Below are 26,465 nucleotides of genomic sequence, written 5' to 3'. Positions count from 1 at the left end.
CTGGAGCCCTAAAGGGTCTTAATTATTGCATTTTGCAGCACGGCCAGAAGACTGAAGAAGGAAAAAAAAAAAAAGAAGAGAAACCAGTGGTTGCTCCCGGATGCACCATCTCCTGGTTTGAGATCCTTCATTTTTGTGAAATGGAGGATCATACATGTTGCTTCTTATAAGAGGAGACAAAGAATCCTCATCACCAAAAAACATGAAGGGAAACAAAACTGACTGCCAACCGAATATACAACCTCATGCAGTCGATGGCACTAAATCCTGCACACAATACACAATAGGTTTACGAGGTCTATTAGAAAAGTATCCAACCTTATTTTAATAATAAAAAAAACATATGGATTTGAATCACGTGTGCTTGCGTGAGCCAACCTTGAACCTTCATGCGCATGCGTGATTTTTTTTCACGCCTGTCGGTTGCGTCATTCGCCTGTGAGCAGGCTTTGAGTGAGGAGTGGTCCACCCCCCTCGGCGGATTTTCATTGTCAGGGAAATGGCTGAGAGACTGCCGCTTTGCTTGATCAAATTTTTTTTAGAAACTGTGAGGCACATCCATGTGGACACCATTCGAGAAATTCAGGTGGTTTTTGGTGAAAATTTTATGGGCTTCAAAGACATTAAGGGATGTTACTGTCGCTTTAAGGACGCCCTCAGCAGCTGTGGGGTGCGCCGTGCTCCAGCTGCCATCGACAGGCTGAACGACCATTTCATTTCTAAACAGATCGCTCTGTGGATCTGTGACCATCGTGTGCACTTTCTCTGGTTATCACAAGAGCTGGACATCACCCATTTTCCTGCAGATTTCACTTTTAACAAGAGATTTTGTCGTGGAAAGCCGAGCGGACGCTTCGTGCATCATGATGGATTCGCTGCTGGACCGACACAAAACCACCTCCGTTTTGGTCTCACAGGACGGCTTTGAGATGGCGTTCAGACAGCTGTCGGTGGTTTTTCAGTCGAGTGATTATCCAAGAAATTGTGGATGTGCCTGGACAGGCCAGAACATGTTCTGTGACGCTTCATCACGGCGTTGCTTTGCAAAGGAATTCCTCCGCACGTCTGTCTCAATTTGCCGAAAAAGTGCTGATGTTCACGTCTTTTCACAATTCCTGTGCTAGTCCAGACGACGTCCCGGATAAAACACAGCGTCCAGTTTGGAAATGAACGGCACATTCCACTGTTACGAGGCGTTTTTGTCATGGAAAGGAGCAGACGCTTCGCGCGTCACGACGACAAGCGAGACAAAGAACACCTCCGTTTCAGAGTGCCAGAAGGACAAGCTGGGACATGCCTTTCAGTGCTTACCAGTCGAGTGAGTATCAGAGAAGGCATGTCCAAGCTTGGTATGTCCAAGGTTGGCTCACGCAAGCACACGTTTTAAATGAGGTCGGATACTTTTCTAATAGACCTCATACTTTATTAAAATGTGCTCCAATTAGAATTGTTTGTGCAAATGTATTTGTAGGTGGCCATGAAGTGGCACAGTGAGTCTGCATCCTGCCGTCTGTGTGTCAGCGTTTCTTATCCTGACTGATGTGCCCGAGGACTCGAGCCCCGTCATGAGGATCCACTTTGTCTTCTGCTGAGCAACTGGAGTCTCAGACAAATTGGTTTAAAATGACCACATGACAGCATTAGTGTCGTGCAAAGGACATGTTACGTTACTGCCCTTTCAGTCTGGCTTTTGCATGCAGTGTTTTAAAATTCATTAAATAAAAGGCAAAATATGCAATTATTCACACAGATATTTACTTTTTTCTGCTCTGGAAGAAAAGGAGAATGATATGGATGCTGAGAGACTCTGAGCTATAAACTGCAAACAGCTTTAACAGATGTAACAGTTTGTCTTTAACACGTGGAAACAATGCAGAAGATGCAAGAAAACACACACACAAAACAGTTGTAATGGTTGCTGTTAAAACCTGATTATTGTTAATCATTAATGTAACATGACTCCTTACAAGATACGTTACTGAAAATATTACTGTAATCTTGATTCACAGATTCTGGGAAGGGGTGTGTGGGGGGGTATCAACCTGTAAAAATTACTTCACAATTAAAGTAAACATTGTTAATGCAGTGATTTACAGTTCCACTGTGAAATGCACAACAGTGTGCAAAAGACATACTTTTCTAAGTAAACAACATGGCCACTTTTAACTTTTAAATATAGAACACAACGCTAAAGTACCCTCAGCCATATGAGCATAAAAATAGTAAACACGACAAGTAGCTTCATTTGGCCAACTCATGCAGAAGGACCAAAACATTGCCCTGGTGGATAAAATCCAACATAAAATGTGAACTTTTGTTCCTGAAAGGAGGCCGAGGTACGTTCAATGTCCTGCAAGCTCATTATCCTGAGATTACAGCCTGTAAATGTAACATTGTGACAACAGAGAATGGATGTACAGTTGTGCTCAAAGGCTTACATACATACCCTGGCAGAATTTTTGATTTTTTTTTTTTTTTTTTGGTCATTTTTCAGAGAATATACATGATACCTTTTTTCACTCAAAGTTACGAGGTCTGTTAGAAAAGTATCGGACCTTTTTATTTTTTCAAAAACCTGATGGATTTGAATCACGTGTGCTTGCATGAGCAAACCTTGAACCTTCGTGCGCATGCATGAACTTTTCCACGCCTGTCGATTGCATAATTTCCTGGTAAGCAGCCTTTGTGTGAGGTGTGTGTCGTGCTCTCGGCGTTTTTTCATTCCAAGGAAAAAGACAGAACGACTGGAGCAGCGCCGCATCAAATTTTGCCAGAAACTGGGCGACAGCCAGGCGGAAACCATTTGTATGATTCAGACGGCTTTCGGTGACGATACTGTGGGCATCACACAGATTAAGGAGATTAAAGACGTCTGCACAACGGTGGAGAGCGAGCCACGCTCCGGTTGGCCATCAGCATGCTGAAATGACCAGATCATTTCCAAATTGAACGCTGTGGTGATGTGGGGCCGTCGTGTGACTATCCGAGAAATTGTGGAAGAGGTGGACATCAGCACTTTTTCGGTACATTCCACTGTGACAGAAGATTTGGCCATGAAAAGATCGGCGGTGAAAATCATGCCGATGGCTTCGGCACCAAGCTGCTGACGGCAGAGCAAAAGCGCCTTCATGTTGAAGTCTCACAGGACATGCTGTGACATGCCCACCTCTTCCACAATTTCTCGGATAGTCACACGACTGAAAAGTCACCAAAGCTGTCTGAATCATCCGAATGGTTTCCACCTGGCTGTTGCCCAGTTTCAAAAAATTTGATGCGGCGCTGCCCCAGTCGTTCCGTCTTTTTCCTTGAAATGAAAATCCGCCGAGCACGCTGCACACGTCCCACACAAAGGCTGCTTACCAGGAAATGATGCAATCGACAAGCGTCCAGTTCACGCATGCGCACGAAGGTTCAAGGTTTGCTCATGCAAACACACGTGATTCAAATCCATCAGGTTTTTGAAAAAAATAAAAAGGTCCGATACTTTTCTAACAGACCTCGTAGTGGTTGGGTGCAGCCCAGTCTCACATTTTCTTTCGTGCTCCCGTGACGAAATTAGTCAAATTGTCGTGAAGGGGATTTTTAAACTCACTATTACTAACCCTACTCCTACCCCGACCCTAACCTTAACCATAACCATAACCTAATCTTACTCTTTCCCCCACCTTAACCATAACCACCCCTGACCCCCTCCTTCACTTTTAATTTCGTGCAGCCATCACGGAATGAATTAGAATGAATTTGTGCTGCCGTGACGAAAATTAGGCACTTTTCATCACAATATCACGAACCAATAGATTAATGTGTATTTCGTGCTGCTGAATCATGACTTGCCGTGAGACCAGGTTGTTGGGTGAAGCCATTTATTGTCAAACAACTTTTTAAAATCATAAGGACAACAGAAACTACCCAAATGACCCTGATCAAAAGTTTGGATACCCTGGTGATTTTGGCCTGATAACATGCACACAAGTGGACACAAATGGGTTTGAATAGCTACTAAAGGTAAAAGGTAACCATCCTCACCTGTGATCTGTTTGTTTAATCAGTGTGTGTGTGTGTGTGCGTGTGTGTGTATAAAAGGTCAGTGAGTTTCTGGGCTCCTGACAGACCCTTGCATTTTTCATCCAGTGCTGCACTGATATTTCTGGTTTCTGAGTCATACGGAAGGCAAAAGAATTCTCAAAGAAAAGGTAATTGAACTGTATAAAACAGGAAAGGGATATAAAAAGATATCCAAGGGACCGAGAATGCCAATCAGCAATGTTCAAACTCTAATTAAGAAGTGGAAAATGGGGGATATTGGAACCAAACCACAGTCAAGTAGACCAACAAAACTTTCAGCAACTGCCAGGAAAATTACAAAGAAAAACCCACAAATAACTTCAGCTGAAATATACAGAACTCTCTGAAACAAAGTGGTGTGGATGTTTCAAGTTGCACAATAAGGAGGCACTTGAAGAAAAATGGCTGTATGGTTGAGTCACCAGAAGAAAGCCATTACTACACAAATACCACAAAGTATCCCGCTTACAATACGCCAAACAACACAGAGAACAAAGGCATTTGGATTGCATTTTTGGCAGAATGTTTGGCATGTCTCTGCAACATCGAACCCTGGCTGAATGTCCTGTACCTGAACGCACCATAAGTGCACCTTGAGTGCTGCTGGAATACTGTCAAAATCAGACCGCAATCATACGGCTTGGAAGTACATTCTTATTGTTCTTACTGCAGTCTGGCAGCTGTCCAGATACTCTTACAGTGTTCCACCTACATTTATACTGTGTTCGGAGGCTCATGTGCACAGCACATGCACAAATCAGTCAGGGCAAGTCGGAGCACACTCTGGGTACTTGGACAGTTGTCTTCTGCAATTCCCTCCCAGATGTGGCATAATTTTTTTTTTTTACATTCCACCTGATTTGGCTTGGCTCGTGCTCATTTGTACAAAGGATGATGGGGCCCTTACAGTTGGAGAGGAGCCAACAAAGCTTGTGATGAAAGGTACAGGTACAGTAGGGGTTGGTAAGGTTAGACCTTACTTGTGTGAAGCACCTTGAGGCAACTTTGTTGATTTGGTGCTATATAAACTACATAAATTAAATACACCCTTCCTACTGTGAAGCACGGAGGTGGATCGCTGATGTTTCATGGATGTGTGAGCTACAAAGGCAAGGAAACTTGGTGAGAATTGATGGCAAGATGAATGCAGCACATTAAATACTGGAGGAAAAGCTGCACTCAGCCTGGAAGCTGCGCATGGGATGTACTTGGACGTTACAACAATCCAAAACATAAGGCCAAGTCGACCCGTCATTGGCTACGGCAGAACAAAGTGAAGGTTCTGGAGTGGCCATCTCAGTCTCCTGACCTATCATTGAGCCACTCTAGGGAGATCTAAAATTTGCAGTTCATGCAAGACGGCCCAGGAATTTACAGGAACTGGAGGCTTTTTGCCAATAAAAGTGGGCAGCTTTACCATCAGAGAAGATAAAGAGCCTCATCCACAACGACCACAAGACTCCAAGCTGTCATTGATGTTAAAGGAGCAATACACAGTATTAAGAACAGGGGTATGTAAACCTTTGATCAGGGTAATTTGGGTAGTTTCTGTTGCCGTTATAATGTAAAAAGAGCAAACACAATTGTTTGACAATAAATGGCTTCACCCAACCACTAACCATGAGTGAAAATAGTTATTCATATTCTCTGTCAGAGCATGTAAACTTTTGAGCACAACGGTAAAAAATGAAAGAGTTTGTAGAAAGAATGTGACCTTTGGACCTCTTAAAATAGGCCAAGGTTAGCCATCTTTGAACTTATCCAAAGTCTGTGTCCCAGGAACGTTCCCTGTGGATTTGAAGACTCTGGCAGTAACTGTCCTGGACTTATGGTGAACACAGACGGACGGACGCAAAGCCTTTGGAATACCTAATGGTCATATTTTGGCCTCAGGTAAAAATAAGTAACTTATTTCTCTTAACATTTATAAAAAATAACTCTTTAGGTGGTGCTTTGAAAATTTGTAAGAAAAAGGTTTTATATTTAGTCAGATTTTTAACATTACTGAGTGATCATCAGCACATGTACTGTGCAATGCACTTAAATATTTTTTTAATTGAGATTTACAGATTGCTGATTGTTATGAAATTAGGAAAAAATGTTCTTGTTAGACATTAATTTTTGCTGCAATATCTGAACAACTTAAATTTTCTTTTGACCCACTACTGAACTCACAACCATCAAATGCTACATTTCCATCAAAATTAAAAGGCAGTAAAAACTTTTGCACAACACTAAACATGACATTTTGCGTTGCACAAGACGAAGCACAAGCAGAAGAGACACACAATGAAAACTACACAACACGTTCAGCGAGGAGCATATTCCTTTTATAAAAGCTTCACAAACATAATCAAAGTAATAGTTATTCACAGTACTCACATTACCCCAATTAAAAAAAATAAAATAAAAGCTGAAACAGTGCCAGGAGAAAACAATCACAGCACAGGTTCAACCACAGCCGACAGATTTATGTTGTTTTAGTGAATTCACAAAGTGCCACGTTACTACAGTCCAGCCCATAAGTATTTGGACAGCGAGTTTTTGTAGTTTTACATCTGTTCGCCACACGAGGAAAGACAGACCAATGGAGACGTGCGCTTACTGTCGACTTTCATCTATCACACAGAGCAGGAAGGAAACCCTCGAAGATTTTCTGACAAGAAAACACAGATCAAATCGAGGCTCGTGTCTTCCGTGTACCTTCTGGCAAACTGCAGCTGAAATTTCATGTTTTGTTGTCAATAAAATGTGTGTGACATTAAACCAGGAAACAGACAAAAGCTGCCGTTTCTCCGATGAGTCACAGAAGCTTCGAACTCCTTCAGGGCAGGTCTCACTGAGCTCCAGCACCATCAGTTTCTCAGAACTGCCTCCTCCACAGATTTAAAGTACAGTTTGTATGACGGTGTAAATGAAGTCCAAGACGTACTTAGTGACTGACTTAAAGGTACCTGAAGACAACTGGCTGTAAAAGTGATGATGTGTCATAATGACACTGTTTCACGCGTCCAATGACTTAGAAGCACTGATAAATGAAGCTAGTATGTGTCCAAATGGCTGTAATTCCTAAACAGTTAATGTAATATTTTTATTAAATCCTTTGAATTAAAGTTTTATGTCTGCTCTTCAAGAACATCTTGATTATTTCATTTCATCTCTAGGTCTGGTGGCATGCAGAGGCATGACTATAAAAACTGTGTTACAGTCAAATTACTTATGAACTCACTGTGACTCATCAGAACCATGTTCAGTAAATGTTTCATTACTGTGGTACAAAAATGAAATGAGCTGAGTGTTGATTCACGCACGATGCCTCATAAACAGAATGTAAAAATTGAATTAATAAATTAGAGAAACTTACATATTTCATTCCAAATTATGATCCATGTTATTGACTAAAACCATATTTCAGAAGCACCCTGTTTATTTATGTATTAATTTTTAATTTTTTACACTTATATAACTGTAAAACATCTAAACCTTGCAGACAAAAACGGCTCCATTACCTTCTGTACATGTTACCAAAGATGCCTCAATCACATGTTGCCTGGCAACAAAAACAGTTTAAGAACAGCTGAGTGTAAAAGCAACATGAGAGCTGTAATTAAAAAAAAAATAAATAAAAAGCAATAGTAGTTATAGTGACCGTGTGCGCATCGTTTCTGTCCTGATCTACGGCTCACAGGAGAACAGAAAACCTCCATCAGTCGGACCTGCAGCTTCCAAAACTCTTAACAGCATTTACAGAACAGAGCAGAACTTCAGTCTGACTTAAAGTTGGTCGGCTTCAGAGCGAGCGACGCCTGGTAGATTAAACCCAGGGCAAACACTGCCCAGCTTCTGGACAGATGATGCAGCGGTTTGATTCCACAAGAGTCATCCGCCCAGACACGCTGCCTCTTTGTTTGCCTCTTTTTCCGCTGATGATTCCTGTGGGACAGCATCCAAGCAGGATGTGAAACAGTCCGCCTGAAGGCGGGGTGCTCAGGTAAACATCCTCGTGATGACAAGGTTTACACAGTTCGCCTTCACACCCGAGCCACTTTAGTCACGTCAGTGCTTTTCTTTATTTTGCCTCCTTTTCTGCTTTCTTACTTCTCTGCTTTGGGACAAAAATAAAAATAAAACAAGCCCACACAATACATCAAGTCTGTTTCTTCCATTTCCACTCCTCTTCCTCGTGGACGCGGTGCTTCTTCTTCATCCATATTTTGTCATTTTAGTGGGACACGCCGGCGCCATCCTACGCCCTGCTGGGGTTGGAGGAAGGTTTGCCTTCGTAGCCGTACAGGAATGTGGCCACGATGACCAAAACGGCCCCCAAGAAGAAAACTCTGAGGACGACACAGTCAGAGAGCGTGAGTGTGGCTGTGTGAGAAAAGAAACACGTTGAGGAGAGTCTGTGTGTGTTCCTCTACCCTGTGGGGTCGAAGTCCTCCAGCCAGAAGTATGATATGAGAGTTGACAGGATAATGGACAGCGACGTGGCGAAGCCCTTGAGGATGTTGTCTGCATACCTGATGACTGCTGCGATGACCAGACCCCCCAGCGCCTGGAGAAACAACAAACACGTGGGACCAGATGGACACAGGCACAACCAGCAGGGGGCCGACAGGACGACTGATCCACCACATCAACAGCCTGTTACCCCCAGCGGTCCATCGCTACATTTCACTATTCAGTTCAGTTTCAGAGGACAGTCAGGAGAAGGGCGGCGAGAGTCACCTGCAGCACCACAACAGTCCACGTGACAGAGTTGTATCCCTGGAACATTCCTGCTGCTTTCACCCTGTCACCGTCGTAGGCCATCATCCCAAAGAGACCAAACACCAGCCCGAACATCCCTGAACACAAACAACAACGACAACAAAAGCAGTTAGTCAGTTATTTACAAAAAAAAAAATCCCTAAATAGACAAATTCCATTTTAGAATTACAACACAAAAGATTTATTTTAGTTTTTATTTACTCTGTCAGACTTTTAGTGGGTCAAATGTTTAAATACACCAAATTGGACGAAATCTTAAAAACTCTGGAAGAGTCGAGAAATTGATACAATACAATATGGATATAATAACTTTTAAAGCTGCCACTTGACCTTATTCAGGGTCAACTGAGGCTGTATTTAAGAGTTTACTGCAGTGTTGAATTTAAGAGCTCAACTAAATGAAGCTAAATCCTCCAGGTAGATAAAAAAAACAAGAAGAACAACTGGAAATCCAAGACTTAGGTTCCTCCAAAGAAGCCATATCCAAAAATAAACAAATAAATAAAACAATTAAGGCACCACAAACAACACTATCATCTGTTTGTTCAAAAATATTAACTTTGGGATCAATTTTATGTTGCTGAGCAAATTAAAACCCAGGAAAGAAGGAGATATGGGCCAAATGCTGCAACAGAAACAAACCTAGGAACACAACTACTGAAGCAACCGATGAAGAAACCGGATGCATCGGATAGAAACATGACATCACTGATCTCGAAGAAAGCACTCGCTTCATCAGCGTGACGTGAAAGGCCATTGACCAAAGAGGAAGTCATTAAACCAAAACAAACATAAAAAGGTTCAACAAAAATTTGTAATTCAACACAAGGACAAAGGCAGAGCCTTTAGGAACAATGTCCTCGAGAGCACCATTCAGCCACCGCGATCAGCGCAGAGTTTAAAAATCCAAAGAACATCATCTCAACTGTTCAGCAGAACTGGAGTACTCTATATAATAAGTGGCATCATGAAGGATTATTATCTAGAAATTCACATACAACACCTCAAGACAGCCAGAAAGCTAAAGTTTGGTATTCTAACAGGACAGCGACCCCAAATACACAGTACCTCCGAAGCTGTGACACAATGGGTGATAGCAGGGGTCACCCTTGAGGTCACCTGGGCAGTAAGATACTAAGTTGAATTGTGTTGAGTGACAACCCCCCCCACCACCAAAAAAAAATCCCAAAGAAAATTTGAGGGGCGATGTGAAAATACTGTGACTGACCAAGAAGGCCCACAAATACAGTGTCACTAATGGACAGTGGCTTCAGGAAGGAGCCAAGATTCCAGAAGAAAAAACTGTGCAAAGTACATAAAGCAACGAAAAAGCACCAAAGTACCACGAAACACGAGCAAAATATATGTAAATGTCTGAAGCACTAAAAATGGGATATAGTCAATAAAAATTTAAAAAGGTTTATCTCATCAACATTATAGGAAGTAAAAGCTGTTATTAAAATAAAGTAGTGGTGGACATTTTCACCTACTGAACACATGAAGGGTTTGGGAACACTTAATTTGAAAGTCTTTAAGGTATATGTAAACATTTGACCTTGACTGTATCCAGGTTAGAACATATGTTCACATAGGGTACGTTTTGGGACTGGAACTAAGCGTGACGTATTAACAGATTAGTTTGATTCCACTTTATTGAACAGTGGAATAAAAAGCTTTTCTGAATCACCTTTATTTTAATACAGTTCTTGTTACATATTTAGAAAGTGGCTGAATCATGAATAATGCAGGTGAAAAAGCACCAACCTTGCAGCAGAAACCACAGGAGATGTAACACGCGCCTCACACGTTCCGAGACAAAAATAAACCAGACTGGAACATTTCTCTCAGCAGAAACACAGCCGAGGTACAAAATCACAGCTGCAGGTTTATGCAAGCAGGAAGGAAGATCTTCCTCAATGCGTTTCCAACACCTCCGATCTGTTTTGTTCCTGTGCTGATGACATGCTGATGTCATGAGATCAGAGCACAAGACAGGCCGTGGATGTGTTTGTGTTCCGACCCGCAGGATCATCCAGTTACTGCAAAAGCACACAAACGGGCTAACGGACGCGGCTCTTACGCACCCAGCTGGATGTTTCGGATCCAGACGCTCTGCTTGCTCTCCTTCAGGATCTTCTCAAAGTAGACGCCAGCAAAGCCACTGGAGCAGCAGGCCACCAGTACCGCCAGCACACCCACAAACTGGGACCCAGCAGATGAGGCCTCTTTCTGCTGGGCTGAAGCTGACTCAGACGGCCACTGCACGTACAAGACAAATCACTCGGTTAAAAAAATTAGTTCAGGAAGTGCTGAAGAAGTTGGTTGATTTTTTGGGGGTGGGGGGTACATTTAACTGTCAAATCACCCAAAATAAATACAAATTTTCACCCTACCATCTCAGATTTTGCTAAAATTTGGTTTATAGGATAGATTAGCCTGGCAAAAATGAATTTCCAAATATTAGCCCAATCGGACCAACGGTTCTCAAGTTATGACCCAATTTGGCAAAAATCACCCAAAATGGGGGTGGTGCCTGATATTTGAGCCCCCCATATCTCACCAACCAGTGGGGCTATCAACAAATAATGGTGTCTCTCGACTGGAAATTGTCCAAGGAATCCAAATCCGGTCTCAGATTTGATACAGGAGAAAGTTGAAATAGGATGACCTTTTGACCTTTACTTTGACTGTGACACCCACGTGACCTTGACACAAAATCCACCAAAAATTGTAGCCCCATATCTTCCCTATATCATATAATAAAATCAGAGGTGTAGTTTTCCCTCATTATCCACAAATTCACATCAAGTATTCCTTGTCAAGCCTATAAAATGTGAATCAAATCATTTTTTTTCATTTTCACAATATAAAGATAAGCAATTGATGTTGGATTGAATTATTTTTTCCAGCAGCCCAAGGATTAAATTATTTTAATCCCAGGTTCAAAAAATTATTTGTAAAAAAAAAAAAACTCTAGCCCCTCCCCCCCCAGGTATATAATGGTTGCCCCTAATGCTGACCCAGGAAAGAATTAGGGTTTCCCAGAAATATATATGGATAAGACTGGTGGATGAAATATCAACAGAATATGGCAACTTTCATGTGAACTTTATGCATCCTCACGGACCAGCCAAGCAGTTCTACTGGCCATAGCCAGCTGACTCTTGTTGGTTGCGAAAAGAAGACATTATGTGTAGTGGAAACCCAATCACTCTGCATATCATCATCCAGAGGACAATACAACATCAGCAGAAATGATGTGAGGAATATTTCTAAGATGTGTGACAAGTGGCCCTTTGCAAATCAGTGAAATTGGATGAAAATCAGGTCTGCACAATTAAAATGAAATGCAAGTTCCCATATTAAGGGAAAACTATGCATGTTTTATAATCAAACAAGTAAACAACTACATCACAGAAATACACACTAAAACAGCCAGCAGTCATAGGGTGAGAGGCGGGGTTACACCCTGGACAGGACGCCAGTCTGTCACAGGGCTCAATGAGTAAACAGAAAATCAAAATTTAAATCTGCAGGAATTCTTGTTCCAACATAAATTAAGACCAGGCACCTTATTCACAGCGGATGTTCAGTTTTTAACACATCTTTTGTTTTTATTTAGTAAAGTTATAAAGGGTAACCCCCATTAAAGGAATGCCAAGATGGCAGAGCCTGTTGAGTACGGCATCCTAAATACAGAGTACTTGTTCAACTGGTATTTTAAATGTCTATTACTGCATCAATAAATAAAAAATTTATTACAATATATACGCTTTCTCATTGTTATTCTTAATTAGCATGTATTCATGACAAATGAATATGTAGCCCAATACTCCACAACCAAGGCCTGTCATATGTCATAGTCATATACACCCTACAATATCTCAAATCCTATTTATATTATTATAAATACACCATAGATTCTAAATCAAATCAATTTTATTTATATAGCGCCAAATCACAACAAACAGTTGCCCCAAGGCGCTTTATATTGTAAGGCAAGACCATACAATAATTACGGAAAAACCCCAATGGTCAAAACGACCCCCTGTGAGCAAGCACTTGGCGACAGTGGGAAGGAAAAACTCCCTTTTAACAGGAAGAAACCTCCAGCAGAACCAGGCTCAGGGAGGGGCAGTCTTCTGCTGGGACTGGTTGGGGCTGAGGGAGAGAACCAGGAAAAAGACATGCTGTGGAGGGGAGCAGAGATCAATCACTAATGATTAAATGCATAGTGGTGCATACAGAGCAAAAAGAGAAAGAAACACTCAGTGCATCATGGGAACCCCCCAGCAGTCTAAGTCTATAGCAGCATAACTAAGGGATGGTTCAGGGTCACCTGATCCAGCCCTAAGTATAAGCTTTAGCAAAAAGGAAAGTTTTAAGCCTAATCTTAAAAGTAGAGAGGGTGTCTGTCTCCCTGATCTGAATTGGGAGCTGGTTCCACAGGAGAGGAGCCTGAAAGCTGAAGGCTCTGCCTCCCATTCTACTCTTACAAACCCTAGGAACTACAAGTAAGCCTGCAGTCTGAGAGCGAAGCGCTCTATTGGGGTGATATGGTACTATAAGGTCCCTAAGATAAGATGGGACCTGATTATTCAAAACCTTATAAGTAAGAAGAAGAATTTTAAATTCTATTCTAGAATTAACAGGAAGCCAATGAAGAGAGGCCAATATGGGTGAGATATGCTCTCTCCTTCTAGTCCCTGTCAGTACTCTAGCTGCAGCATTTTGAATTAACTGAAGGCTTTTTAGGGAACTTTTAGGACAACCTGATAATAATGAATTACAATAGTCCAGCCTAGAGGAAATAAATGCATGAATTAGTTTTTCAGCATCACTCTGAGACAAGACCTTTCTAATTTTAAAGATATTGCGCAAATGCAAAAAAGCAGTCCTACATATTTGTTTAATATGCGCACTGAATGACATATCCTGATCAAAAATGACTCCAAGATTTCTCACAGTATTACTAGAGGTCAGAGTAATGCCATCCAGAGTAAGGATCTGGTTAGACACCATGTTTCTAAGATTAGTGGGGCCAAGTACAATAACTTCAGTTTTATCTGAGTTTAAAAGCAGGAAATTAGAGGTCATCCATGTCTTTATGTCTGTAAGACAATCCTGCAGTTTAGCTAATTGGTGTGTGTCCTCTGGCTTTATGGATAGATAAAGCTGGGTATCATCTGCGTAACAATGAAAATTTAAGCAATGCTTTCTAATAATACTGCCTAAGGGAAACATGTATAAAGTGAATAAAATTGGTCCTAGCACAGAACCTTGTGGAACGCCATAATTAACCTTAGTCTGTCAAGAAGATTCCCCATTTACATGAACAAATTGTAATCTATTAGATAAATATGATTCAAACCACCGCAGCGCAGTGCCTTTAATACCTATGGCATGCTCTAATCTCTGTAATAAAATTTTATGGTCAACAGTATCAAAAGCAGCACTGAGGTCTAACAGAACAAGCACAGAGATGAGTCCACTGTCTGAGGCCATAAGAAGATCATTTGTAACCTTCACTAATGCTGTTTCTGTACTATGATGAATTCTAAAACCTGACTGAAACTCTTCAAATAGACCATTCCTCTGCAGATGATCAGTTAGCTGTTTTACAACTACCCTTTCAAGAATTTTTGAGAGAAAAGGAAGGTTGGAGATTGGCCTATAATTAGCTAAGATAGCTGGGTCAAGTGATGGCTTTTTAAGTAATGGTTAATTACTGCCACCTTAAAAGCCTGTGGTACATAGCCAACTAATAAAGATAGATTGATCATATTTAAGATCGAAGCATTAATTAATGGTAGGGCTTCCTTGAGCAGCCTGGTAGGAATGGGGTCTAATAGACATGTTGATGGTTTGGAGGAAGTGACTAATGAAAATAACTCAGACAGAACAATCGGAGAGAAAGAGTCTAACCAAATACAGGCATCACTGAAAGCAGCCAAAGATAACGATATGTCTTTGGGATGGTTATGAGTAATTTTTTCTCTAATAGTTAAAATTTTATTAGCAAAGAAAGTCATGAAGTCATTACTAGTTAAAGTTAAAGGAATACTCGGCTCAATAGAGCTCTGACTCTTTGTCAGCCTGGCTACAGTGCTGAAAAGAAACCTGGGGTTGTTCTTATTTTCTTCAATTAGTGATGAGTAGTAAGATGTCCTAGCTTTACGGAGGGCTTTTTTATAGAGCAACAGACTCTTTTTCCAGGCTAAGTGAAGATCTTCTAAATTAGTGAGACGTCATTTCCTCTCCCAATTTACGGGTTATCTGCTTTAAGCTGCGAGTTTGTGAGTTATACCACGGAGTCAGGCACTTCTGATTTAAGGCTCTCTTTTTCAGAGGAGCTACAGCATCCAAAGTTGTCTTCAATAAGGATGTAAAACTACTGACGAGATACTCTATCTCACTCACAGAGTTTAGGTAGCTACTCTGCACTGTCTGCACAAGTACATACATCTTTTGTATTGAAGTCATTTCTACCATTCCATGATGAAATTCAACTAACAGTCTTCTAAACAGTAAAGAAAAGCATTTTCTATTGGTACGGTTAGGTTGAATATGTCTACGGTTATTGGGAATTCTATTCCACAATTCAATTACTCGATTATTATAAAAATAAGATCAGAAAAAAACAAGTTGAATTATATTTAAACCATTTATATTCCTTCTTCCTCTCCTTACGATATTTCATTATTTATTATGAAATGTCTATCCATCCTCACTGATAATCCATTATGTACCATAGCATGAAATGCAACCAGATCTTGCACCTCCTTTAGATATGACATCTGTAAGGCCTCTGCCAGTTATTATTTTGGGTGATCCTTTAGGCATCTCCATTTTTACAGAATCAACTAAGGTGTTATGTAATAGGGACTGCTCCTGCTGGAGTTTGAGTATCAGGTGACAGTCTTATTACTAGGTGTTTAGTGTGTTTCAGACCATGACAGAGCTTTATATACATGTAAAAGACAAGCTGAAACTGCACAGACAAGGTATACTTGATGTGGATTTGTGGATAATGAGGTAAAACTACACCTTTGATTTTTTTTTTTTTTTTTTTTTAATATGATATAGGAAAGATATGTGGCTACAATTTTTGGTGGATTTTGGGTCAAGGTCACATAGGCAACAAGGCCAACATCAAGGTCAAAGTGTCATCATATTTCACCTTTCTCCTACATCAAAACGTAGGCCAGAACTGGATTCCTTGGACAATTTCCAGTCTAGAGACACCATTTGTTTGTTGATAGCCCCACTGGTTGGTGAGATATGGGCGCCCAAATATCAGGCGCCACCCCCATTTTGGACAATTTTTGCCAAACTGGGTGGGTCATAACTTGAGAACCGTTGATCCGATTGGGCTAATATTTGGAAATTCACGTTTGCCAGCCCAATCTACCCTAGAACCCAAATTTCAGCAAAATCTGAGATGGTGGGGTGAAAGCCACTGGGTGATTTGACATGGAATGACCCCATCTTTAACAGTGTTTTCAGGTTTGTCCTGAAATAAGTGCAGGTTTCCTTTTGTGTTGGAATTTGCCACACGGCATTTGTTCTAATACAAAACCTGGAACTCGCCCTTATTACTCTTCTTTTCCTTTGGGATTTGCTCAAATGACTAGCGGGTCATGTTTACAGTTTTTTTCCACTGTCACTGACCACAGTCAAGATCTTCTATGGTATGTTTTTAAGACACAAATGTCACATTCTGCAGATGGTTGACATATAACAGACATGAAGGTGGACTGGACCTGGACAAGAGCCACTCCAGCCATGAGAATCAGCAAGGACAGCCACTGGTAGACGCCCAGTCTGCGGTGCAGCATGGACACGGAAAACAGAGCCGTGGTCAGGATCTTCAGCTGGTACGTCACCTGATGGACAAACACAGGACACACACCGTGACCAGAGCCGTGCCGACGACCGGGCGACTCAGACACACGTGGTCCGGGAACAGAACCCAGCCGCCGTCATACCTGGTAGGTGGCTGCATCCAGATTGGAGAGCGCCACGTAGAGGAGGTTGTTTTGGAGCGTGTAGATCCCCGAAGGAATCGCAAGCTTCAGTGTTTCTATGGGTTTATGGACAATTTCCTGACGAAGGACACTGTTCAGAGCTCTCACACTATAATCTGAGGAAAGACAGTCAAAATGTAAAACAATCCACAATCAAGTCAATCAGCATCAACAGGACGACGTGACCTCAAAATTATCTATGAAACTCTTTGGAGGCATTTATCACTCGCTAGTCACATTTAAGCTGTGAGTTTCTGCATGCTTATTTTACAGCAGATATGAGCGTCTATCGCTAACTTGTTGATGTGGCAACAGTAAAAATGTTCTTCACACAAACATCACATGTTCTGAACAAAAGCCGTTTGATGGCTTATAGGAGTCAGAGAGGAATGTAGCTCCAAGAAGCTCCAGCAGCAACTATTTCCAGATCTTCAAACAAGCAACGAGTGGTTCCGTGTGTGAAAACATCCCATTTAAGTTCTCAAGACCGAGGTGGCGATTTTCGGTTCATATCTTCTACTGGACCAATAGCCCAAAACCCAAAGACACAGATTTACAATCATGGAATCAGATTAATGCAGCAACACCTCATATTTGTGATTTCTCCTGAATAAATTAATCAAAATCAAAGACGGTGGACTATTTTCCAGTCAGTCAAACTGATTTAACACTCCTAAAGAATCAGCTGGACAACGTTTGCCGACAAAAACTAGGAGCATCTTTTTTTTAATTTATCCTTATTTTTCTAGGCCACAGTAACTCACTGAACCAACTCCAAAAGAAAGTGAGCAGGATTTTCAACACACCTGATGAACATTCCTCCATGGAAGCTATGAAAAGGCTCTTTACTGTCTCCTGTTCTAAACACACTGATGAGACTCCGTCTTGTGCCTCGGGAAGTTTCTGTTGAATAATCAAAAACTAACAAAGCTATTTTCTTGAAGAATGATGGAAATACCACCTGCTGTAACAGAAAGAAACCCTGAAAATTAAGTGAGAAGCCAATTGTAGATCAGTTTATTATATTTTATTTGAGTGAAATTGCATTTTTGAACCATTTAGACAATCATTTGGAAACTAAAGCTTTTTTCTTGATTAAAAAAAAGTTCAATGTCATGTGCGACAAGTAACTGTAAACAAATTAAACTGGTCCTAAATCCAGACCTGACAGAAAACTTGCCACTGTCATTTGTTTAACTTCAGGTCGTGGTTATGATTCCAGCTTCTGGAACAGAAACTGCTGTCACACCTGAAGGAAACACTTAACAACAGCAACAACAGTGCGGTGTCAGCTGAATTCAAACTAAAGTCACGTGATCACAACTTCAAGCTAGTAACATTTCCGGCACTGGAAAAACAGACTGAGTCTAATTCGGTTTGTTGGAAACACACTATTTACTTCACACAATACATATCTATCATAGTTATTATAGTCTGATGTCGAGCATCATTTGACATTTTCCTCAAGATCTTTTAAATCATATCCCATGACAGATAATCAACAAAATCACAACTAGAGCACCGCAAACCTCCGCCAACACTTGCTTCCAATTCCACAAATTTTAACTTGGAACAAATTTTCAAGGTCAAAGTCCTGTGTAGCGCATGGCCTCGATTTGCCCTAATTAAATAAATATATTAATGCCTTCTCATCAAAAACCTGAGGTTTGAACTGAGAACAGAGACTGTGTTTTCACTCTCAATTGAGAAATTCCTGTTGCCCATCTGGAGATATAACTGCTTCACGTCAGAATCTGAAATTTTCCAGGCCCATAACAGCCGATCTTTTATGGCCTCACACCAAGGCCAGAACCTCTCAAGACTACATGGTCATAAAACCTTGGGCCTTGACAACCCGCTATTATCTTTAGGTCTAAGTTAAAGAAAAGACCTTTGCTTAAAATAAAAAATGCAAAATAAAAAACTTGTAATGCTGTTTGCATTAATTAATCAAACAAAATGCTTTGCATATAATCATTCAATTTTATTGGCATGTGTTCCTTGTAACTGATGTGTGTTTAAGTGTGGTCTTTCTTCATTATCAATATGTTGATGGTGAAGTATCTTGTTTATCCAAAGGATGTGTTTAACTGATTATTAATAATGTGTATCCATTCGAGTGTCTCAGAACAAATAGTATGCCAAAATAGTTAATGTGTTTAAATAATTGAATCCTTTTTGTCTGCCTTTCTAACACATGAAGTTTTCTGTGAAATTACACACCCTAAATGGGGGGAGTTTAATAACATAAGTCCCCTTTAAAAAGTTAGAACAGAGTTTCCCTCGCTCTCTTCAATCTCCCTCCTCTCGCTCTTGGAGCGCTCTGCAACCCTCTCTCTTCCTTTCTTTAAAAGGCTTAATTTCATTTTTGGGTCCAAGGCCCCGTGCTAACTAAGCTAAAGCTACCACGTGGCTTCACTGATTCATTGTTAGTCTTTGACAAACTTTTAACAAAGTAATAGCCTGACGTTTTAAGGTGCATCAAGTCTTTCGAATTTTTAAGAGAACTTCCGAGCTGAACTTTTCAAAATAATAGCGAATTTACAGAAAAGCTACTTTCCTTTTCTGTAGGCTAATTTTACATCGCTGCTTTTAAACTTTTTACTTTTTCTAAATTCACAAAGACTTTTAATCTGGCTCCAACAAACTTTTTTAAAAGCTACCAGAAACCATTTTCAACAAATGCCTTCCACCTCTTGGGTCCAACAAGCTGACAACCTGACTGCAAGCAGCCATCCTGTCGGTAACGCCAGCTGATACAAGCCTTTGGGATCACCTGGGGAGACCCTCGAGTTAACCCCTGACCCAACTGAGCACGCTGCAAAGAGCCTACATCAACAACAGACGGACGGGTCGTCCAAACCACGTCTTCAACGAATCAGCTAAGTGACCCAGTTAAAGGTTCCAGAAAAAGGGTTTGTTGTCAATGGATGCAAAGTGGCTTCTTCTTTTTAAACCTACTCATATGTTTGTTTAATAATTTTCTTAAAATTAATTGGCTTCAAATTTCATCACTAAATTCTAATCAGATTTATTTACCTAAAGTCTTTAAGCTTTATCTCTCCTTCTCTCAACATCTCATGAGTAAGAAAATTGTGTCCATAAATTAACTTATTTAATCACTGTCTACAAAAATGCTAGTAAACTGTTCATTTCTTGTACAACTGTAAATAAAATGTAAATATTTCTGCTGTGGTTCATTCTGTGTTCACAAGGAAACCTTTGGTCAATCGTATCGTAGAATTCAGACTTTCAGACCCAAAACTGATTAATTACATTGAGACTGATTAATTTGAATTTTTCAATTTTTTTTTTATTCAATTTATTTTCCTTTATATAGCACCAAATCACAACAGAGTTGCCTCAAGGCGCTTCACACAGGTAATGTCCTTACTAACCCCCAGAGCAACAGTGGTAAGGAAAAACTCCCTCTGAGGAAGAAACCTCAAGCAGACCAAACTCAAAGCCCTCAGCTTGGGCCATGCTACAAACATAAATTACAGAAATAATTCACAGAACAATTCACGGACAAATATACAAGAATTGCTGTTGGTGCACAGGACAGGAGGGTTGCCAACACAAACACAACTCCCATCTCTGGATGGAGCTGCACCTTAAACAGAGAAAAAAACACAATCAGGCATCAGAAAGACAAAAAATACTGTATAATTTGCCAGCATTAATTAACAAGAAAAACAGAAGAAATACTAAGGTGATTGCCGGCCACCAGCCCTAAGCTTCACTAAAAGACCCAGAATTTAGGTGAAGTTGAGGCCGCAGCCCACTCCAATTACTAATAATATGAATTAAAAGAGTAAAAAGCATAAAACAAAACTGTACCAGTATGCTAGCCATATGAAAGGGAAAATAAGTGCATCTGAAGTCTGGACTTGAAAGTCTCCACAGAATCTGATTGTTTTATTGACGCAGGGAGATCATTCCACAGAACAGGGGCACGATAAGAGAAAGCTCTGTGACCCGCAGACTTCTTATTCATCCTAGGGACACAAAGTAGTCCTGCACCCTGAGAACGTAAAGCCCGGGCCGGTACGTAAGGTTTAATTAGGTCAGCTAGGTAGGGAGGTGCCAGTCCATGAATAATTTTATAGGTTAGTAGCAGAACCTTAAAATCTGATCTCACTGGGACAGGAAGCCAGTGAAGAGACGCCAAAATGGGTGTAATGTGGTCGAACTTTCTGCTTCGTGTCAAAAGTCTGGCTGCAGCATTCTGAACCAAATGGAGAGCCCTAATGCTAGACTGCAGTAAACCAGAAAATAGAACATTGCAGTAGTCCAATCTAGAAGAGATGAACGCATGGATCAGGGTCTCAGCATCAGCCATAGACAGGATAGGACGAATCTTCGCTATATTTCGCAGGTGGAAGAAAGCAGTCCTAGTAATATTTCTAATATGGAGGCCAAAGGACAACGAAGGACCAAAAATTACCCCAAGGTTCCTCACTTTGTCAGTGTGATGTATGACACACGAGCCTAGGCTGAGTGTTAACTGGTCAAATTGATGCCGATGTCTCAATGGACCAAGAACCATCATTTCAGTCTTATCAGAGTTTAAAAGTAGGAAGATTCTTGACATCCAACTTCTCACTGCTGCAAGGCAATCTTCTAAGGATTTTATGTGAACGAGATTACCAGCAGTTATCGGCATATATAACTGAATATCATCTGCATAGCAGTGAAAGGTAATCCCAAAATGCCGCAATATGTGCCCAAGGGGTGCTATATAAAGGGAGAAAAGCAGGGGGCCTAAGACAGACCCCTGAGGAACCCCAAATTTCATGTCACTAAGGTTAGAGGTAGCAGTACTGTACAAAACAGTGAGAACGAAAAAATTTGAGACTGATAAATTAATGTTTAAATTAAAGTACCTATGCTATAAATAGGTGGTGCCCCCGAGGAGATGAGAATAATATCTAATCAAATAATAATTATTAAACCCTCAAATTGTTAATTATTTTGGCGAGCCATTAAATGAGGTCTAGGCCAATCTAATTCAATTTGTGAGTTTATCAATACTTTCACTACATATTTATTGGTCCCTCTATTGCAAGGCATGTAATTTTGTTACATTATTTTGGTGCCTGCGTGTGGGAGATTTAGAATTTCACTACATTTATTCTGGTGTGCCCATGTGAAGGACCAGTAAATTCACTACACCTGTTAGAAGTGTCTTTTCATAAACTAAATTACATGTGATCAAATGTCAGGAGGATGTATTTAGTTCATGTACTTGAATCAAAGTTTTTTGTGGTGTTGTCAGGCTTTTTTTTTTTCTTTCAACTTCTTCAGTTTCTGAATTCTTTTTCAGATCATTTTCACAGAACATTGGTTATCTCTGCTGTGCACAATTTGTCATTGCTTTTTGGCACTTGGTTTCTGACTGATAACGGGAAGACAACAATAGGCATAAAATTGGAACCTCCATCCGATTTTGGTGGTGCAGGTAAATCCAGAACAGAAAAGATGTACACCAAATGCTTTTCAATAATAAATTCAAATATGCCACAAAATCCAGTCTGGCTCAGATGCGGATCAAACTTTGTCAGGTGATACTGAGTATCAATCTGCACCTCACTTTCAAATAGGAGTGTGATTAGGGCACGTTTTGTAAGGTGTCTGGTCGACCCGCTCCACTGCCGACCCGCGCTGGCCGACTTGCTCTGGTTTTCTGGACGACCTGCTCCACTCACAAAGCGAAGCGGGTCATCCTAGATATTGGAGCGAGTCATCCTGGGAAGGGGAGCGAGTTTCAACTACTAGAGACACATTATACTAAAGGAGAAATAAAGTTTTTGACATTGTCTTATTGAAGCCAACTTCTTTTACAACTTACCGTGACTCCCGTGATAACACCGGTATAGTGGTTTTCCATATATGCAGATCTTATATACAGTCATGCTTATAATATATTGTGATGGTCCCTGAGAAGTTTCCACACATCACTTGCCACATTTGTTTTTTATTAAATTAAGTAATGTACAATTTAAATTAATATATAGAGTATGCAGCTTAGCATGGCGGACGAAGAGCTAATTCAGCCAGCACCATCTTTGCTGAAGGCAAATTTTGGATTTTATCATTTGCTGCGTAAGAAGGAACTTGACATGACTTATGCAATGTGCAAAATCTGCAAAATGAAAGTCAAGTACTTCGGTAACACTTCAAATCCGCAAGCCCACATGCTACGCCATGACCCGGAGCTAAAGGGAGCAGAGCAGCGGTCTCTGCCGACTACTGACCAGCGCTTCGCTAAACTGCCAGCCAACTCCGAATGAGCAAAGCAGATAAGTACATTTACATCTAGAATCACTTGATTAACCTTGTAAAGCTGCATTTTCTTAAACATAAACATTTTTTAAGTAATATAACTATTTCTCAGAGCTCTTTGAATCGAAAATCGATTCTGACTCGAATCGCCACCCCAAGAATCGGAATCGAATTGAATCGTGAGTTGTTGTACGATTCACATCCCTAACCATTACGCTTATTTTGGACCGTGTAATCAACCGTTTCTGCAGCGCGACTCCAGTTTGAAGCATGAATGAAGCAATGCTTTGATCCAATAGCTCGTGGCTCTTTGATTCGCTGCTCTTCAGAAGCGGTAAGTCTGCTTCTTAACCCCTTTCAAAGCCATTAAAATATTATGAGTCATTTTTGTGTGGATTAAAGTCACTAACTGGGACTCATGTCTTGTTGCAGTCAACAAACAAGAATCGTACTCCGTTCCGTTTGCACAGCTCCAAAAGCTGCGCAGCTCTCTGCCGAGACAGTCCGCTCGGAATTAATAACTTCAAAACGAATTGCCGCTTTAAATAAAATGACACCTCTTACAAACGTTGCAATACAGACAATAAACTACAATCGACTAAAACATTTTTTCCTCCCAAAATGAGACACCCTGCATCCGCCGGTTTCTTATATATACACAAACGTTAACAAATTATATAAAAACGTCATCTGCAGCATACGTCATGTTCACTCAGTCACGTCGGTTAGTAAGTGTTATTCCTTCTACATATATAAAATTAAATAAGTGATTCTTTCAACTGAGAAGTAGAGCGTGTCATCTTGAAACAGTGGAGCGGGTCGGTCAGCGCGGGTCAGCAGTGGAGCGGGCTGTCTAGAAATCTTTTGTAAAATATACAACATCTGTAATCTGGATCAGACTTTGTCAGTCGATAAAGGATACCATCCTACACAACACTCTCAAAAATCTAAAATAAATTTTATCTTTTTGACAGTCAGGAATTTTTGAAAATTCATTCAGTCTGACTGGGACTTTTCCAATTTTACAAGACTTTTCCTGACTTTGCTCTTTGACCTTGAAAATTAAATCACTTCTTGCCTGTCAGGATATGAATCTTCAGTAAAAATAAAAATAATCATATGATTGTGGACTTCAGGCTGTTCACAAACAAACAGCGGTGAAAACATGACCATATTTTGTGAATATTTGTGCAGGTTTTTGTTTTGAGATGTTGAGATGCTTGATTTGAGGTTGTTCTTCTCACTGTGCTCCTGGAGGACCAGCCCCACACAGCTCAGGATCTTCATCAGCTCAGCCACCACCACCGCCGAGGAGGCCAAATACCGGGGCCCGGCCGCCTGCAAGGTCCGCGAGTAGCGCATGGTGAGAACCAGGGAGGTGGTCTGGAGGACCAAAACCCCCAGAGACACGTACTTCAGCCGGGACGAGGCCATCGTGAGTCCAGCCCACCGCCCGAAGGTGAAACGTAGATTAGCTGCTGCTGTCTGCCGGTTTGTTGGAGTTTAGCTGCTTAGAAGAAACACGTGCTCACTTTTATTTCCTCTTTTCCTCTGACAAGTTCCAGGTTCCTGAAGCTCAGCCAGCTGTTAAAACTCCTCACACCACATCACCTCACCACGGCAGTCCCACCTCATTAGAACCACATTAACCACATTTACTCTTTAGACCAAATTAACGCTCCGTAAGTCTGACAATGACTTCCGTGTAAACATTTCTTCTTCCTCCCGTATTTCTTGACGCTTTCTTTGCGATTCTGCGCCATCTAGCGGACTGGGGCCGAACCGAATTGCTAATGTCTGGAAAGGCAAAACTGTAAAATGCTAAAAAAAAAAAAAAAAAAAAAAGTATTGAAAACACTGTGAGACTGTAGATATGGAAATAGTTCGCCTCAACATACGTATCTAATTAAAAAAAAAAACATATTAAACTGACCACGTAACCCAATCCCAGATAAGCAGTTGAAGATAAGTGAGTGATATTAAACCGAATTCATTAGTATTAAAGTACTATTGGTAGCTTAGTATTAACATTATTGAACACTTATTGCTTTAGCTATTTTATTTTAAAATGCTTCTTGACAAAATTATATGTTTATTATTATTATTATTATTATCATCATCATCATCATCATCATCAATAGTGTTTTTCACACAAGTGGAAAAGAAGGACTTAAGTTGTAAAGCGGGAATTGGGGGGACAGTTTTCTGTGTCCATTCCATGATTCAGATGTTTGCAGATGAGAATTTTCAGAACGCTGCTGACAGAAACAAGCTCCAAGAAGATCCAACCAGGCTTGAAGAGTGGTCACAAAACCAGCAGCTCCTGAAACTGAATGCAGATATGTGTTGAAGCATTGAGACAAATCTTTGAATGAGTTCAAATATATCATGATGAAAGATGACCGTCTGCAGGAACTGGAACAAAATACTCTGGAGAAAGAGCTCCAACTGCTAGGATTCATCAGAATATCGTGCAGACACATCAATGGAGAATCGATCACTCTTCACACCTGGACTACGCTCTCTACAAAAAGGATTCTGCCCTGACAGAGAATGACCAACATTACCAGGTTAGTGCCAGATTTGAAGGACAAGACATATGAAAGCTGCCTAAAATTGCTATAGTTGGTAAGTTTATAGTACAGAAGAGTGTGTGAGGACCTGACAGAATGATACAAGCACAGGAAAGGAACCTACGAGGCTGATGCAAACTATGTAGAGGTGGTCACTTATTGGATGACATTTAATTTGATGGATTTACACATCTGATTAGTATTGCATCACTAATGAATTCTTGTCATTCTGATTCACACAGATGAACAATACAGATTGCCAGCTTGTCCACCCAACACGTCCCCTAATAAATATAAAGGAAGGCGTGGTGGACAAGTGGTTAGTGCGCTTGGTTTCAGTGCGGAAGGTTCCTGGTTCAAATCCCACCCCTGCCACATTTCTCCATGTGTGGAGTGGAGTTGCATCAGGAAGGGCATCTGGTGTAAAACCTGTGCCAGTTCAACATGCAGATCCACCTCGGATTTGCTGTGGTGACCCAGAGTGCAAACAAGGGAGCAGCCAAAGGGACTTACTTTTTATAATTTGCATATAATAGATTCAGGTGGACCAGAGAATTTTGTCCGTTATAATCAAAATCTGTTATGTGTATGAAATGGGCAAAATCAGTTTAATTCTAAGTCTGCTGCGGAGTGGTACCTTAAATTCCTAAAGCCTGATTTATGCTTCTGTAACTCCATGGCCATGCAATGACACAGACGTGTGCGAGACCCTTTTAAAGTTCTCTGTCACGTCTTTATGCAATTT

General features: G+C 40.8%; 1 protein-coding gene across 2 annotated transcripts; it reads right to left on the bottom strand.

Moving 5' to 3' along the window:
• Positions 1 to 6,373: 6,373 nt before the first annotated feature.
• LOC117518938 (UDP-N-acetylglucosamine transporter-like) lies at positions 6,374 to 24,664 on the bottom strand. Of its 2 annotated transcripts, XM_034180210.1 has the most exons (8): positions 24,392 to 24,581; positions 16,824 to 16,978; positions 16,599 to 16,721; positions 10,920 to 11,094; positions 8,794 to 8,912; positions 8,487 to 8,620; positions 8,298 to 8,402; positions 8,115 to 8,127 (listed from the first exon to the last, which is right to left on the bottom strand). In XM_034180210.1, exons 1-7 carry the CDS (start codon positions 24,579 to 24,581, stop codon positions 8,312 to 8,314), a joined length of 987 nt encoding a protein of 328 aa, XP_034036101.1. In that variant the 3' UTR covers positions 8,115 to 8,127; positions 8,298 to 8,311. The 2 variants fall into 2 exon arrangements, with proteins under 2 accessions (XP_034036100.1, XP_034036101.1); XM_034180209.1 differs by having other exon boundaries at positions 6,374 to 8,402; positions 24,392 to 24,664.
• Between the last annotated feature and the right edge of the window lie 1,801 nt (positions 24,665 to 26,465).

Source organism: Thalassophryne amazonica, chromosome 10 (genome assembly GCF_902500255.1).
Source record: "Thalassophryne amazonica chromosome 10, fThaAma1.1, whole genome shotgun sequence".
Lineage (NCBI taxonomy): Eukaryota > Metazoa > Chordata > Actinopteri > Batrachoidiformes > Batrachoididae > Thalassophryne > Thalassophryne amazonica.
The sequence above is the reverse complement of the archived record's forward strand: the minus strand, read 5'-3'. Positions and strand labels throughout refer to the sequence as shown.

Excerpts from the sequence above, each read along its gene's own strand:
- LOC117518938 (XM_034180209.1), bottom strand. The coding sequence starts at position 24,581 with ATGGCCTCGTCCCGGCTGAAGTACGTGTCTCTGGGGGTTTTGGTCCTC. Across the intron at positions 11,095-16,598 it reads CTGGAGTGGCTCTTGTCCAG|TGGCCGTCTGAGTCAGCTTC; the intron begins GTCCAGTCCACC and ends TTGTACGTGCAG. Across the intron at positions 8,621-8,793 it reads GGACTGTTGTGGTGCTGCAG|GCGCTGGGGGGTCTGGTCAT; the intron begins GTGACTCTCGCC and ends TTGTTTCTCCAG.